At 38.0% G+C, this 16,168-nt stretch overlaps 1 protein-coding gene across 1 annotated transcript in view; it reads right to left on the bottom strand.

Moving 5' to 3' along the window:
* The window catches only part of ABCD3 (ATP binding cassette subfamily D member 3), a 46,573-nt gene extending 34,616 nt beyond the window's left edge, over positions 1-11,957 (bottom strand). The window contains exons 1-3 of the mRNA XM_081946615.1: positions 11,721-11,957; positions 3,937-3,970; positions 2,043-2,141 (exon numbers count right to left, since the gene is read on the bottom strand). Coding sequence (XP_081802741.1) covers positions 2,043-2,141; positions 3,937-3,970; positions 11,721-11,845 — 258 coding nt within the window. The 5' untranslated portion in view covers positions 11,846-11,957. The remainder of the gene's footprint in view (positions 1-2,042; positions 2,142-3,936; positions 3,971-11,720) is intronic.
* Between the last annotated feature and the right edge of the window lie 4,211 nt (positions 11,958-16,168).

Raw genomic sequence — 16,168 nt, 5'->3', positions numbered from 1 at the left:
AAGTATTTTCAGGTGACAGCGCGTGCTGGAACCGCCTGCCACCTGAAACGCGATGCACTTGTTTGACCCCTGCATGCGCCCTTTTTGGAATCGGGGAGAGGACCCTACAGCCCAAAAATGCTTTCATTGAAAAGGCTTTCATCACAGTTCCCCAGGCAGCTTCGGGAATCAGGCTCCATGGGAAAGTGAGGATCCCCGTCACATGGAACCCTCCGAAAATGCGATGCGTGGAGCGTGTGGGTGGAGCTACATTCGGAGTATAAGACACACCCAGATTTTCACCCTCTTTTGGGGGGTTAAAATGTGTCTTATACTCTGCAAAATATGGTAATTTTAATGCTGATTAGAAGCCCCTTCTGGACTTTTTTTCAGAAACAGAAAAAAATTAAATTATGACATGGATTTGATGTTATAAAAATAGTAGATAATGGGAAAATGTTTTTGTAAATTTAGACTAAGAGTTTAATATAATTTATACTTATATCTGTTGTAAAAGGAACTCAGAAGCGATTTCTTTTATTTCTTTTTCTTTCTGTACTTTTAACTTTCTTTTCTGTTTCATTATTTACTTTTTTCTCTTTTCTATCTTAATTTTTGTTAGTTTTTATCTTTTTATTTGAAAAGTCTAATGAAGTTATTTTAAAAAAAGGAATTAGGACTACAGTCAAGCTCAGGCTTTTTTAATATGTACTGTTATAAAAAATTCAGGTGAATAATTGTTTCTCTCAGTGTTTCTAAGAAATTCTCATTGTGTTTCACTTCTTTTCAGTATACCTTATTTTTCAGAGTATAAGATGCACTGGAGTATAAGACACATCAAGATTTTGAAGAGGTAAATTTAAAAAAAAGTTTTGGCACTCTGCAAACTCCCAAACTGCCTGCACACTTCATTTTTTGTTGTAAAACGGGGCATGCAGAGAATTTGAGAGGGCTATAAAGTGCTCCTGGAGACTGAGGGGCAGAAACAAGCAAAAAAGGCCCATTTTTTGCCAAAAATTGGCATGTGTAGCCTTTAGGAGTGCTCCTGGGAGCTTGGCGGGGGGGGAGCAAAAACAGCCCGTTTTTTGCTTGCTTTTGCCCTCCCCAGCCCCCAGGAGCACTTTGCAGGCCTCCCAAACCCTCTTCACATTCATTTTTGTGAAGGGGGCGGGGTTTTGGGAGGCCAAAAATGGTGTATTCAGTGTATAAGATGCACCCAGATTTTCAGCCTCTTTTTTTGAGGGAAAAGGTGCGTCTTATACTCTGAAAAATAAGGTAAATGCAAAGTAAAAGTGTATTAAAATAAGCAGAGTAAAAAATGATTGTAACTGTTATTTATTAGACTTCTAGTCTTAATATGATTGTTACAGTTTAATCAAGTTTCTCAGATGGCTTACTTGTAGAAAATTTAATATAGCATATTAATATAGCCTACAGTGCTGAAATGAACGAAACGTGCACAATTGCTACCACTTCTAACACTATTTGTGTTTGTAAAAACAGGAACAACAGCCCAGCTTTAGGACGCAATTTGTATCTTTAACAAGTAGAGGCAAATCTCCACTGTCTATCAAATAAACTTTGAAAAAAGTTACAAACTTTATAAACAAGAGTGCCAGTATAAAGAAAAATCCTAGAAATACATTACATAGTACTTATTCATACCCACTGCATTCTTCCATGGTGATGAGACAATGCTGAGAGCAGACTTGTTATTCCTGATTGCTGCTTTGGATTCTTTTAAGAATGTCTACAGCAGTCAAATTACAGCATATGGTTTTCAATGTTTAACTAATTCAAGTTAATAAGAATAACCACCCTCCAGATACTAGATTAGTAAATATAGGTTTAACATGGGCAACCATAAAAATATTCAGGAGCCAGTTTGACATAAACAGCAGTTGCAAATTACTAAATTTTCAGTCTTCAAATGACTGAAATGAACAGCCTTTGTGTTGAATTGGCATTCTAGATATTGCAGCCAAAATACATCTGAAAGATCACAAGCTAATAAGGTTTCATAACAAAAGTATTAGACTGGTTATTCTCTATTTGCAACTTACCTCTTTACAAAATGTTCCGGGGACCATAATTTTCAGAATTTGACAAATTCTTGCAAAGAATACTTTATCTACTACCGCTCGCTCTTTCTTGATTTCTTTCTGCATATTACAAGATTACAGGAGGAAAGGGTCTCATCAAAACAAGTGTATCTTAGTTATTTCAACACAGCTAAACAATTTAATATGAATTATTCTCTGCAGCCTAGATCTGTCAAATAAAGAATGCCAATGTTTTTGCTTTGCAAAAGAAACAGAGCTTGCCATTTTCTTCATTATATTAATACTGTATCTTTATTTTATCAATGCTTATTCCTGAATGAACCAAGTAGATAGGTTGTAAATCTAGTCAGCCAGGATAGACCAAAAAGACTGAACTGGGATTTAGTAGTACATGCCTGCCCTTTCCATTTCCCACACCAAATTAATTGGGTTATTGCAAGCAATTTTTCTGTTATTTCCAGGTGAAAATCAAAAAGGCAAAACAGCTCTCTTTTTTCCTGGATTATATTCAGTAATAAAAACACGACCATACGTATTTTAGCAGTGCATGTGAAATTGCTTACAATTTGGTAGGATATTTTACAATGGTACAGAATAAATAGGTAAATAGAGTGTTTTACAGAGGTGTTTTGCAAAGTGTGAATGAAGTGTCTCTCTTTGAAGCGTTAAAGCAGTCGCCTCCTTCGCCAGGCTCATGTGGCTGTTTCAAAGGCTGTCCCTTGTCTGTCTGCATGCCAGAAAAGCCATCAAATTCAAGCCCAGAAGAACGAATACAGCCCTCTAAGTAGTTACACAAGCTTTGCAGAAAATGCAGCTGCTTTAATCTTTCAAAAAGAGGAGATTTATTTACATATGACTTAACTCCTTTGAAAAACACTTCTTTCAAATGTTTTCCATGTCCCTATTAAGTATCTACTTCTCATTCATCCAGACATGTATGACCAGTTCTTAAGAACTGAAAAGTACATAGTATAGATTTAAGGAAAATATTTCAACTTTTATATATTTTGGCCACAAAAGGAAAACTGTTATAAAACACTTTAAGAAACTTACTTATTAAAACAGCTTACATATAAGCAATATCAATTAAGTTCACTATGATGTAAATATTCCAAAACAGATACCATCTTAAAGAAAAGCTGCATTGTTTAAAACCTTTTACGTTGGCCAATATAAACCAATTAGTTATCTTCTTCCCTTTACTAAGACTAGTGAACATAACCTTTTTTCAAATTTATTCTAGTACATCAAAGCTGATATTTTAGAATTATTAAATCATATAACATTCTATTGCTTCTACCACACAGCAGATCTAGTATTTATTACTCCATTTTAAATCAATTCCCTGAAAGCTCTATGGGCAAGTACTGTATTTTATATTTGTATTAGACATATCAAAAGAAGTGTGATTTTTTTTGCCAGATTCTTTTTTTTCCTATACAAATTTGTAAAAAGATGTCCCAGAATTTATTTTGCTTTTATTTTTATTATATGTTTTGTATTTATTCTTCTCTAAAGTATGATGAAGTACTGTAATAAAAAATTGATTCTGACTTCATGACTAGTTGTTCTTCATGATATAATTGGATTTTTTGATAAATGTATTATAATTATTTCAGTTTCTAAATGAAGCTACATACAATAACAGTGCTAGTATGTCATAATCTTTTATTTATTTGCTTGGAAATAAGGCCTATTGCAGTCAGCGAAATTCCATATATAGGATTATATAATATACATCACTTAAATAGGTGTTCTATTTTCACATTGTATAAGAGAAAATATAGCTAAAACATTCTTCTAAACTCTTCTTTATTGTATTTAGCATATTTCTACACACAACATAATTTCATGGAATTTCTAGATTTCATAGGGTAACTGTAGTAAAACTTACCTCACTGTTGGATAAATTTTTTCCATTTTTCTTTCTGCAAATAATAAATTTATTTTACTTGTATTGTTTCTTACAAAATTCTTTACAAAATTAACAGAACACATTCTTAAAGTTGTTTCTTTACCAAATAAAATCAAAATATACGTACACACTATCTATTGGATATTTTTAGAATTAAATTTATATTAGCTAATTTTGTTTTAGTTTCTCCTGATTTTATCAATTTCAATAGGATTTCTGTTCTTGTATAATTTAAATGATAAAACATCTGTGCCTGAAACCATAACTCTAAAAGTATTTTCCAATGTTATGTGAGAAAAATAAAAACAGAATTACATAGTTTCAAGATAACAAAAAAAGATAGTAATAACCCAGAGACACCTAGCTGGTAAAACCAATGCATGAAAATGCCTCCATTTGCACAAAAATTCTCTTTAATTTTCACTGGATGAGGGTATTAGTCTGTAACTTATTTTAATAAGATTAATTCAACATATTTTAATATAATGCATGTGAATTAATTGAGAATATTTTCCTCCTAAATTAGAATGGAGAGCCTGTATCCCTTCAAATACCGCCAAGCTATAATTTTGGTAGTGTCACCTGAACGGCGATGGTGAGTTCCTAGAAGTTGTAATTTAGTAATATCTGGGAACCCGATTCTAAAAAGCAAAGTTCTCCAGAACCTGTCAGAACTGGCTGGATACCACCTCTGATTTTAATGATAAAGATAAGAACCACTAGCATGTTAAAGAAATAAGATGATGTTTATGCAATGTTTATGAAATACATTGCATAAAAGGAATCTCTGCTTGTAGAGGAGGCTGATGGGAGCACAAATTAGCATTGTACCCATGGCTTATTTTAGGTTCACTCTACAAGTTGATGTCAGGAAGACATTTAAAGAAAACAAAAGGTGCACACATATAACACAAGAACTGTGCCAATATGATATATTCAAACAAAACTATTCTTTGAGGAATCTACCTGCCTCAGTGTTTTGTTTGCTATGGGTGTATTACTTGGAACCCTGACACTAGGATTGTCATCTGCAACCTTCATCTGCAAAGTCAAAGGGAAAGCCAGACTCACTTAATGACCACATGTGTCAGCGTTCCAAATATCATGCAGAATTAAATCATTGTCCAAGGCAAAGTTATCCTTAAAGCTCCAATTTAATAAGACAGACATGTTGGCATTATGCTATGAAATTTCAACTCTATTTTACATCCTGTGGGTTCACCCAGTTGAAGGTTCATATCTATCCCCACAACCCATAATTCATCACATGTTCCAATCATCATCTTCCACGCTGGCGTCTACACCCCTCTGCTTCCGGTCAGGTGTCGAGGTGCGGAGACAAAAGATGACCTTGGCTTCTAAGAAAGAATGACAACAATACATACCACAATCCTACTCCTTTCTATCCCCCCCTCCTAATTACTACACTAATGAAACACATAGGAAATTATAAGAAAGTGTGGCAGGCCAAAGATTCTTAAAGGAACTGCAGGCCTGACAACATGATTCATTCAACAACTTCAACGAATGTTGGTCAAAAGTAACTGTTATATATTCTTGCTTTATTGTTCTTCAATCCAGCTGTAGCTACCTGAGGGTCCACCTCCAAGAAGGGACCTTTATCGTGCTCTCTAAAAGTAGAAATCCAAAATAATGCTTTTTTTGTGGGGGAGGGGGGAAGCTGGGTGCCAGTCTTACATGCAATAAACTCACACATGCTCATAATATGATGCTCACTCACCCTTTCAATTGTTATTTTCTTTCTTTTAAATACAAACATGAAATGTTAGCACAGGTATGTGTGAGACAGACCCTACAGATAGTCCTCGACTTACAACAGTTTGTTTAGTGACCATTCGATGTTACAACATCACTGTAAAAAAGCGACTTCTGATCATTTTTCACACTTACGACCATTGTAGCATCCCCATGGTCATGTGATTAAAATTTACGTGCTTAGTAGCTGGCTCATATTTATGACGGCTGCAGTGTCCTGGGGTCATGTGACCCCCTTTTGCATCCTTCTGACAAGCAAAGTCAATGGGGAAGCCAGATTCACTTAACAACCATGTTACTAAGTTAACAACTGCAATGATTCACTTAACAACCACGGCAAGAAACATAAAGGGGGCAAAATTCACTTAAAAATCGTCTCACTTAGCAAGAGAAATTTTGGGCTCAATTGTAGTCAAAAGTAGACCAGATATTGAAGCTATGTATTTCCTAATCTGCTTATGCTACCTTTGGCACAATTCATCCCTTTAAATCTACTTATTAACTAAATGATGAATTTTAGAATCAGACAAATAAACTATTGCCAAATGAGTATCAAGCAATTCTATTGTTATTCAAACCAATCATTAGAAAAGACATAGCAAGAAAATAAAAATCAACACTAATGTAATTGCTATTCTACCTGCCACTTTTAAAAAAACTAAAAATTATACTGTATGATCCATACCAGGACCTTGGACACATCCTAAGAAAGGCAAGATTTCATTCAAGAGTTTAGTAATAGAACCTTCCACCTGGATGTTGGGTCAGAATAAATCATTCAACTTTCTATAAGAAGATATTTCTAAACGAGACCATAAATAGTGGCAGGACAACCAGAACTTAAAAGACATCTAAGTTCTCACGCAGGTTGTCATTATTCTCTGTGATGAAGAAATGACTTCTAAGGTAACTCTTCAGATGGCAATCTGAAGGCGACATTCTTCTCACAGCCCCTTCAGAGATTTGATTTCATAAGAAGCTAAGATTTAAAATATCCTGTCAGACTACTTTTTGGGGGGGCTGTCACTTCTCTTTCTCTCCACCCAGCAAGGTCTTGGAATATCAAGGATTAATTAATAAACACAAGAAACTCCTTTACCTACTGTGCTTTTTTCCAGATTATGCTCAAATATCACACAAGATCAGAACAGATCCCTTCTTTGCCAATGGGGAAATGCATTTCCTTTCACTGTGTTGAAAGGATAGAGTTGTGACAGTAATTTCTCACACTGATAAGAAGCCTAGCAAACAATTACAAAAAGGATCAACAGATGCAACCCTCCTTTTCCTCTTTGAAGGAAAAAGTGGACCAGAATTTTGTCACCTACATATACCACATTTTTCAGAGTATATCATTCCCCCCCTAAAAAGAGGGTGAAAATCTGGGTGTGTCTTATACACTGAATACAGCATTTTTGGCCTCCTGAAACCCCGCCCCGCACATCCCGTTTTTCGCAAAAATGGACACGCACAGGGTTTGGGAGGCCTGCAAAGTGCTCCTGGGGCCTGGGATGGCATTTTTGCAAATATATCTTTACTGACCAAATTCATTTCTGGCTTTTGCCTCTTTTGTAACTCTCATTTGTACATTAATGAAAATACTGTACAATGTGTTTGGTTTTCCAAACTTATTTGCTGTTAATTATCAACAGGAATCAAAATACCAAAGAATCAAAAGTAACACATTGACTTGCTGGGAAGGACACGTTCTGTGTTACAATAGTCAGACGAAATGTTGCTTCTTTTTTATTATCATAAATAAATTATCTTTTTTATTTTTACTATTTTACTGCAAAATTCATCCTCATGCTTTCATACAATAGTAGCAAAGCTACTGTAGCCAACAGTACAGTTCTATTTGTTCTGCATTAGTCAGGTCCCTTGATATTCACTTGGGAGAAACTACCAAAAGAATAAAGCATGAATGATTCCAGGTTCTGGGTGTAGTCATGGAAATAATCTTGACCTAAGAGAGCATTTATGTCTCGCTTCAATCAATTTCATTGCAATGGAAAATCATTTCCCCTTAACTGAATTTTTTCACAGGTATAGTTAATATGCTTTCCTTAGTGGCAATGTGTAAGAATCTCTCAAAAAGTAGCATTTAAGAATTCAACCTGACACTCTCTAAATCTGTAATGAGGGAGCTATGATCTTCTAAAACTTGTTAACTAGGTAAATAACAGGGACTTAATTCAGTAACATCTGAAAAAATGAAGTTTCTCTATTCATATTCTACATACTATTATCCTATGTATAGTTTTCCCTTAATTTTCATTTAGCTTCCTACTACCTTTGGAAAGGCACAACTATTTCTTTGGTTGAATAATCAAGTGTGATTCATCTCAACAGAACAAAGGTTAAAAAATCTATCTGTCCTTGCGACATAATCCTACCTCCTACATTATCCGGTAATTTTGGTTGCCAAATGAGGTTTTATATTATTTGAGTGTAAAGCCTTCTATAGTACTTGGGATAATATCAAAGCTATTGCTGCTGCACTGTGCAATTTCTATTTGGATAAAAGTATTTATATAGCGTTTACCAAACTAAAAGATTTATATCAAAACATTTCCAAACATATGAGTTCACAAATCCATAGATAGATAATCTCATTTATTTATGAAGATAACTAATAATTTCACAAATGAAATTTTGATTAGAATTGCTTGTATATATTTCAAGGGTCATTCCATTTAAGATGAGATCATATCAGTCCATTGTGGTGCATTTTATTCAGCATTTATCACAATGCTGAAACAATACAAATAAAACAGTAATGAAACCTCCAGTAGAATTCTAGCAATCCTGTTCTTCACCACATACCCATCTGATATAGGTACTATAATTTCATGTATGAACATACATACACTCATCTTGTTGCTTACTTTACTAGACTAATTTTGAATACTAAGGATGTTAGATTCATTTTAACCAAGTAAAATTCATTAACTAAATCATTTAACATGAATGGTCATTTAACCATCCAAAGGTCATTTAATAGGAATTTCCATCAATTATATTTATTTGAATATTCATTCTAATAAAATTCATCAGAGAAAATTTGAGAGGCTGAGCAGACAGTGTTGGAAAAGGGTTTATTGTGTGACTGGAGAATCACTGGATGTCATAGTATGTCTATAAAAGCAATAAGTGACAGATGTAGTTAGGGGGATATTGCACAAAGCTCTCTTGTGCACCAATTATGCCCTTTCCTGAACACCCACCTGGATCACTTTCCTTTGGATTACTGCAATGAACCCTACAAGGGACTACCTGATACAAGGGGCAGCTGTGTACACAGGGCTGGGCATCTGTAGGTTGACCCATATTACATTCCTGTTGTGCATGAACTCTGGTGGCTCCTAGTTTCTTTCTGGGTCCAATTAAGTTGCTGATTATCACCTTTAAAATCCTACATGGCATGGGGCCAGGTCACCTGCAGAACTGCCTCTCCCTGAGTGTATATACTCATTCCACCAAAGCAGATAGTGTGGGCACAGTCACAGTCACTTCCCTTAAACACTACCATCTTATAGGCCCTGGGAAGTATGCCTTCTCCATTGCTAGCACTGCCTTCTGGAACAGAGATCCAACAGGCTCACATCCTTGTAACCCCCAGGAAGGTGGTGAGACCTGGCATTTCCCTTCTGGTGTTGGGAAGAGAATGTTGGATGTTGCATCAGGAAAGTGTACTTGTTGCGCCTGGTTTTTTTAAAAAAAATATTTTGTTTTTGTTGTTGCATATGTTGGTTTTTGTTTTCAATTGTAAAACACCCAGAGTTTGGCTTTAAAATGAACGGTTTTATAAATGTTCTAAATAACTAACTAAAATAGGTTGTATTTCAATAAAGGCAACATGCTTTAGTATGTATATAGGTATGAGCTGCTTGTCAGTGAATTTATAAAATACACAAAACCTGTTCGCCAAATCAAAGGAGTATGATAGATCATTTAACAAGTAAATAGAAATTCAGGAAAACAAACTCACAATCAAGGTTGAAGGGTACACTGAAAATAAGATAGCTATTGGATTTGTCAATTAGATAAAAAACTTTCCCTAGTTCTGGCAGCATATAGTGTGATAGTGTGTGTGTGTGTGTTTAACTGATAAAACTCAATTTACTAATTGTTGTCTGATTATTTTAATTGTGGCAGTACTAACCTACAAATCTTTAAAATTGTTGTTTGAGCGCTGAGTTTAAAAAAAAACAACATAAAATAGTACCCAAACTATTATTTTAAACTCAGTTCACAGCTACAAACTTGAAAGCTATACAGTAGCATGCAAAAAATCTTAGGCCATCATTTGATTTGATTTGATTTGATTTGTAGCAAAGTTTTAATGACTGTCCATAATTATTTTTCCGTCTTGAATTCTACATCTTGACTATCCAGTTTATTTGTTGATTTCCCTTTGAGTGGTCTCATTGATGCAATAGAATAATTTTATGTCTGTCAAATTCTTTGGCATTTTGACTGGAATGATGTGATGAAAGTTGGTTTTATTAGCAAGCTTCCAAGGAATTACACTCATACAACGTGTCTGCACTGTATGTAATGCTCAAGAAGGTCTTGCACAAACCTAATATAAGACTTTTTTACACAGCTGTCATTTTGTCATGAAATAGTGGGACACATACAGGTAACCTACTTGTCAGTACTCAGGGTTCCATTTCATTTAGGTTTGCAGGAGCCAGGTGTCTGCTATTGCTCAGGTGTAAGAAAAGGTCACACTAAATACTTGCCCCTTTAACCTATGGGAGCCGTTTCTTCTGCTTTTTCCTGCTATTGAGTACTGTATTTTCTGGCTGCTTTGTAATAAGAATGCTAAGTCAATAGCGAATCTAACAAAGAAGACTGAAATATAATTATAAATGGCCATTATATAATTGCTACAACAAATCTAATGGCGGCCTAAGACTTGCACAGTACTGTACATACCAGCAATAATAGGTTTACCCACTTTGCAGTGTTTCAACAGGGAATCCTACAAGCTGAACAATAACACTACTTGTTATCTACCCTTCAGAAGATTCAACTTTTACAGGATTTTTTTTCTCCACAGGTCCATGCATACATCATGTTTCATATAGGACAGTCTGCAGTTGCCCTCTGCAGTTTGTGTCAGTTAGATCTTTTGTATAAGAGCCACTGAGTATATTGTGAAGGATAATTATTATGATTGTAACATTAAAATAATATACATTTTTGTAGTACAATTTCTTCCTCCTAACAAAGAAGAATGGCTGTCAGCTATATTTCTGGAATCAAAAGACAGTGCAAACACCAGTACCACTTAGCAAGCAAGTCACTATAAGACCAAGATGGATATCATAGCTTCGATTTATCTTAAAACTTGGTCACGGTTCCTGAAAACAAACCCATACAAATCTTGGAATATTGTGAAGTCTACATAAACCCTGCATTCACTGTTTATGGTTTCCAAACAACTGGGTTTCAAATATCAGAAAGAAATAATAGGAGACCCTCCAGATAATGGTTTGGACTGCTCTCTCATCACAAAGGGCAGCCCAGGATGGCCTGGGATCCTTTGATGACCCCACAGAGTTCCAACCATGCAGGACAAGATCAAGAGTTTGGAAGGGACAAGAGTTGGGTTGAAGGAAGAGGAAGATTTCCAAGATCAGATAAATAGAATCCCCCACCCCCCACCTCGTTGAAAAAAGGCACACCTGCTGAACATCCACCTGTTTTACCAAGGATCAGCAGCTCAACCGAGCTGTTTTGTTGACCTCTGTCAATTGCGAAATTCCTTTCGGACTTCCTTACCACCTTCCGAGCTAGAACTGGCCCTTAGGTAACTGGAGGAAAGGGGAAGATCATCCATCCCAACCCAACCTCGGCCAACTCGGGTGACCTTGTATCTTCGGGGCAAACCCTGGAGAAGCCAGCCTGTCGCCCGGCATCGTGAGCGCAGCCCCCGACCCCAGCCGGCCGCCACCCACCCGATCACAGTCACTGACCCGTGCAAGGCGGCAGCGGCTGCTTTCCGCCGCTTGCTGAGCAGGCAGAGCAAGGCGCAGGCGGCAGCGGCGGTGCCGGCGATGGTGGAGTAGCGCGCGGTGAGGAGCTTGCTGTAGACGGCCATGACGGCGCAGCAAGAACGAGAAGGGCGAGCGCAACCCCGAGCGGCGAAGCGGCGGCTGCCGACCGGAGGACAGGCTCGCCGCAAAGAGGGACGTCGGGAAAAAAAGGTGGCGTCTGCCGGCAACGGAGAAGGCTCGGGCCTTGCCCTCTTTCTGGCAACCCCGCCTTGGCTCCTCCTTACCCGGCAGCCGGGCCCGAGCGGTGGCAGTCTCAGCAGAGAGCGCCGAAATCACTAAGGCCGGGCGAAGGAGAGAGAGGGGGGTGGGGAAGGCATTCACTACAATAGAGGCGCTTGCCTGCGTGTGATAAATGCTTAGATACCCACGAGCGTGCGTGGACTGGAAATGAAGGTGGTAATATTGGAATGGAAAACCAAGCAGGGAATCCCCTGCTTCGAAGCTAGACTTGGGAAGTCCTCAAAACATCCCGGAAGAAAGCAATAGCAAGACATGTCTATGGAGATTCTTAATCATCCAGAATCAAATCATGGTTGTTCCAAAGGGGCTTTTTTTTCAAGAGGCAACTGGACTTTCTGGTTTTTCTTTGAAGACGTTTCACTTCTCATCCAGAGCTGAGGGGAAGCAAAACGTCTTCAAAGAAAAACCAGAAAAACCAGGTGCCTCTTGAAAAAAGCACCTTTGGAAAAAAGCAAGACACTTCTTGACAAGAAAGCTCAGCTAAAAGTCAGAGAGACCTCTGCTTCAAGAGCAGGTGCCCAAGCAAGTGTAAGTCAAGAATTACCCGTGTTCTGTGTATATATAGGTGGCAGCTTTTATTGCATGATCCCCTTTTGTTCTGTGTCTACAGTGACAGCTGCAAAAATAAAGAACAAAAACATGAGCTCTAGAAATAAAATGTCATCAAAGAAAGATCCCAAAGAGGAACAGTTATACAGGTCGTCCTCGGATTACGACCCCAATTGAGCCCGAAATTTCTGTTTCTAAGTGAGAAATTTGTTAAGGGAGTTTTGCCCCATTTTACGACTTTTCTTGCCGCTATTTCTTAAGTGAATCACTGTGGTTGTTAAATTAGTAACACGGTTGTTAAGTGAATCTGGCTTCCTCATTGACTTTGCTTGTCAGAAGGTCGCAAACAATGAGCCCGGAACACTGCAGCCATCATAAATATGAGCCAATTGTCAAGCCTCTGAATGTACGTCACATGACCACGGGGATGCTGCAATGGTCATAAGTGAAAAAATCATAAGTCATTTTTTTCAGTGCCGCTGTAATTCAAATGGTCACTAAATGAACTGTTGTAAGTCGGGGACTACCTGTACCTCCAGAAGCAGCCAATGCTGTTCACGTTCTCTGCCTGGAGATTTTTGGGACAACAAGAGAAGATTGCCTTATCTTCTAATTGTGACCTTGCAGAGTTTAATAGAAAACTCTTTTAAGGCGAAAAATCTTTCTGATGGCTCTCTACAGTTAATCATAGTAGCTTGCACATTTAATTCCAATGTTGTTTCAGTGTGTTCCTACATACATATGTGTGTTTTTGCAAAATGTAAATGGAGGCTCTAGATGTCCTGTTTTACCTTTACTGCCTCAGGTGTACAAACAATGCTTTTTCGGTAGGGTCTGAAATAAAGTACAGGTAGTTCTTGAATTATGATCACAGTTAGCAACAGAATCTCATGGTTGACTAAAATACTTATTAAGCAAGATACCATGTGATTGCTTTGCTCAACAAATGCATTTCCAGTTGTGGTTGCTAAGGGATCTTGCAGGTCATTAAGTAGACAGCGCTCCACATGGGGTACTGGGAGGGGCAGGGGGGTGAAGAGATCCTGGGAGGCCTGGTGCAGGTGGCATATAGGTGTCTTTCCACTCAGGAGCTGAAAATCCTGCCTGCCAAAATCCTTGCAGGATTTTCACCCCGATGAGTGAAGAGAGACACTAGTGCACTACCTGTGCCTGGCCTCCTTGCACACTTCTGAAGCGCCTTGCACTCTTTATTTTGCTGTGTTGCCACTCCGCTCAGGGATTAAAAACCCTACTTGAATTTCAACTCCCTCTCCTCCCTGTGGGTTGGCTGAAAGAGTTTGGTGTTGAAGGATCTCAATTGCACTTAGGCTGATTTTTGCACAGGACGTTTTCAGCCAGACCCCAGAGTTGAGACGGAGTCCTCAATAGAGAGCAACAGCTTGCAACCTTCCCTGCCAACTTCTCCATTGACTTTCTGGGCTAGCTGGCAGAGGGAAAAAGCAAGTACATGATTGTGGGGGCTTGGCAACCAGTCATACATGCAAACAGATTGCCAAACATTGTGAACACGTGATTGAGGAGGGGAATGTGACCTTTTGCAACAAAGTGCTTTGCACACTTTCTCAGAACATCATTAGCTTGAAGTATCGTTAAGCAAACAGTCATAAGCTGAAGACTGTCTACTAAGGCAGACAGTTTGGTGTAGTGATTCTTGGCCAGTCACTCACTCAGCGCTCACCTCACAGGTTTCTTGTGAAGAAAGTAGGAAGCAGGAGTATTAAATATGTTTGCTGCTTTGAGTTGATAGACAGGCAGACAGATAGACGCACACTCATATGTACAAAACCTGTATCCCATTCGGTGATCATTTCAGAGATATTTCTTTGCCTGAACAGAGAAACATGAACCAAGATAGGAAAAAATACAGTGGGAGCAGGAATGATTTCCGACTTCCTGCTGGCTTCCCCATTGAGTTTCCATATGGAGCAGGGAGCTGAAGGGAGCACTGGAAATTCCCTTCCCCTCTTTTCCCCAGCAAGCAGATAAATTACTGCTGCTGGGTGGGAGACAGAGGGAGGGATCGCAAAACTGGCTGGGAAAATATCACGGAATGTTGAAAATAAAGATCACATGATCACAGCAGCCTAGTAGTAAAGCAGCAGCCAGTAGCATTGAAGCAGCCATAACTTTCCAAAATTTCGTTCCCTCAGGAGTCATGGCTTTTGGATATTGGATACGTTCTGTAGAAAGCCCATTTGAGGTACCTTGGGTCAAAAATAGTTTAATTATTTAATAATGCCCATTTCAACTGACTCAGAATTGTTGCCCTGTCATGGACCATTTCACCCATTATATGATGTCCTCAATACGCTTTTCTTCATCTTTCATTTTGGTGGCCAAGTGAACCCATAATATGAAACAAAACTGCCCAGAGTGGCTTCAACAGTGAGATGGGTGGCATATAAATTTAATTAATTAATAAAATCTCCCCCCACCCCCCCAAAAATGTCAAAAGTACATTAGGTTAGAACTTTTAATATGTAGGACCACAATTTCGCAAAGTTGTAAATAAGCTGTACGGATTCTCAAAATCTTTTTAAAGCTGAATGTTAAACAAAATATGTCGGGTAGAGGTAGAAAAAAATGTTAAAGGCCTCAATTTATAATTTATAACTGTACAGGTAGTCCTCAACTTATGTGCACAATTGAGCCCAGAATTTTTGTTGCTAAGTGGGAAATTTGTTAAGTGAGTTTTGCCCCATTTTTATGACTTTTCTTGTCACATTTGTAAAGTAAATCATTGCAGTTGTTAAATTAATAACACAGTTGTTAAATGAATTTGGTTTCCCCATTGACTTTGCTTGTTGGAACGGCGCAAAAGACGATCACATAATCCTGGGACACTACAGTCGTCATAAATATGAACCAGTTGTCAAGCCTCCGAATGTAAATGACATGATCATGGGGATGCTGCAACAGTCGGTAAGTGTGAAAAATGGTCATAAGTCACTTTTTTCAGTGCCGTTGTAATTTTGAATGGTCCCTAAATGAACTGTTGTAAGTCGACTACCTGTACTGAGATGGAATTTAAGAAGAACATTATAAGTTGTAACAGCTTTCAGTTTTACCGAAGATTAGTTTTCTTTGGAGTGATTATAATATGGGAATGATTTGCCTTGTTTTATTCCATGATGTTTTTTGACTTCCTAGTTTAGCTTACATTACTTGGAATTTCTGCTGGATTCTGGTCGAAATAGTAAATAGATCTTACTTCATTTAGGCTTTTAAAATTGGCTTTGGTTGATCCCACTATCTAGCTGGACAAATACTTTATATCAATACCTTAAAAGTATATAACATCAAGTTTTGTCATCATCATCAGCCATTCAGTTGTGTCCGACCCTTGGCTACTCGTATGAATCAGCACTCTTCATGCCCCACTGCCTCGCATTGCCTCCTTCAGATCTGCCATGGTCACCCCAGTGTCATCCTTTATAATGTCCAGCCAATGAATACCAGGGCAGCCCCTTCTCCTTTTTCCACTGATCACTCCCTGCATGATTGACTTTTCAAGTGAGTCTCAGTTCACATGACATGGCCTTCTTTTGGGGATCTTG

This window comes from Natrix helvetica (genome assembly GCF_964273705.1).
Source record: "Natrix helvetica genome assembly, chromosome: 3".
NCBI classification, from domain to species: Eukaryota; Metazoa; Chordata; class Lepidosauria; order Squamata; family Natricidae; genus Natrix; species Natrix helvetica.
The sequence above is the reverse complement of the archived record's forward strand: the minus strand, read 5'-3'. Positions and strand labels throughout refer to the sequence as shown.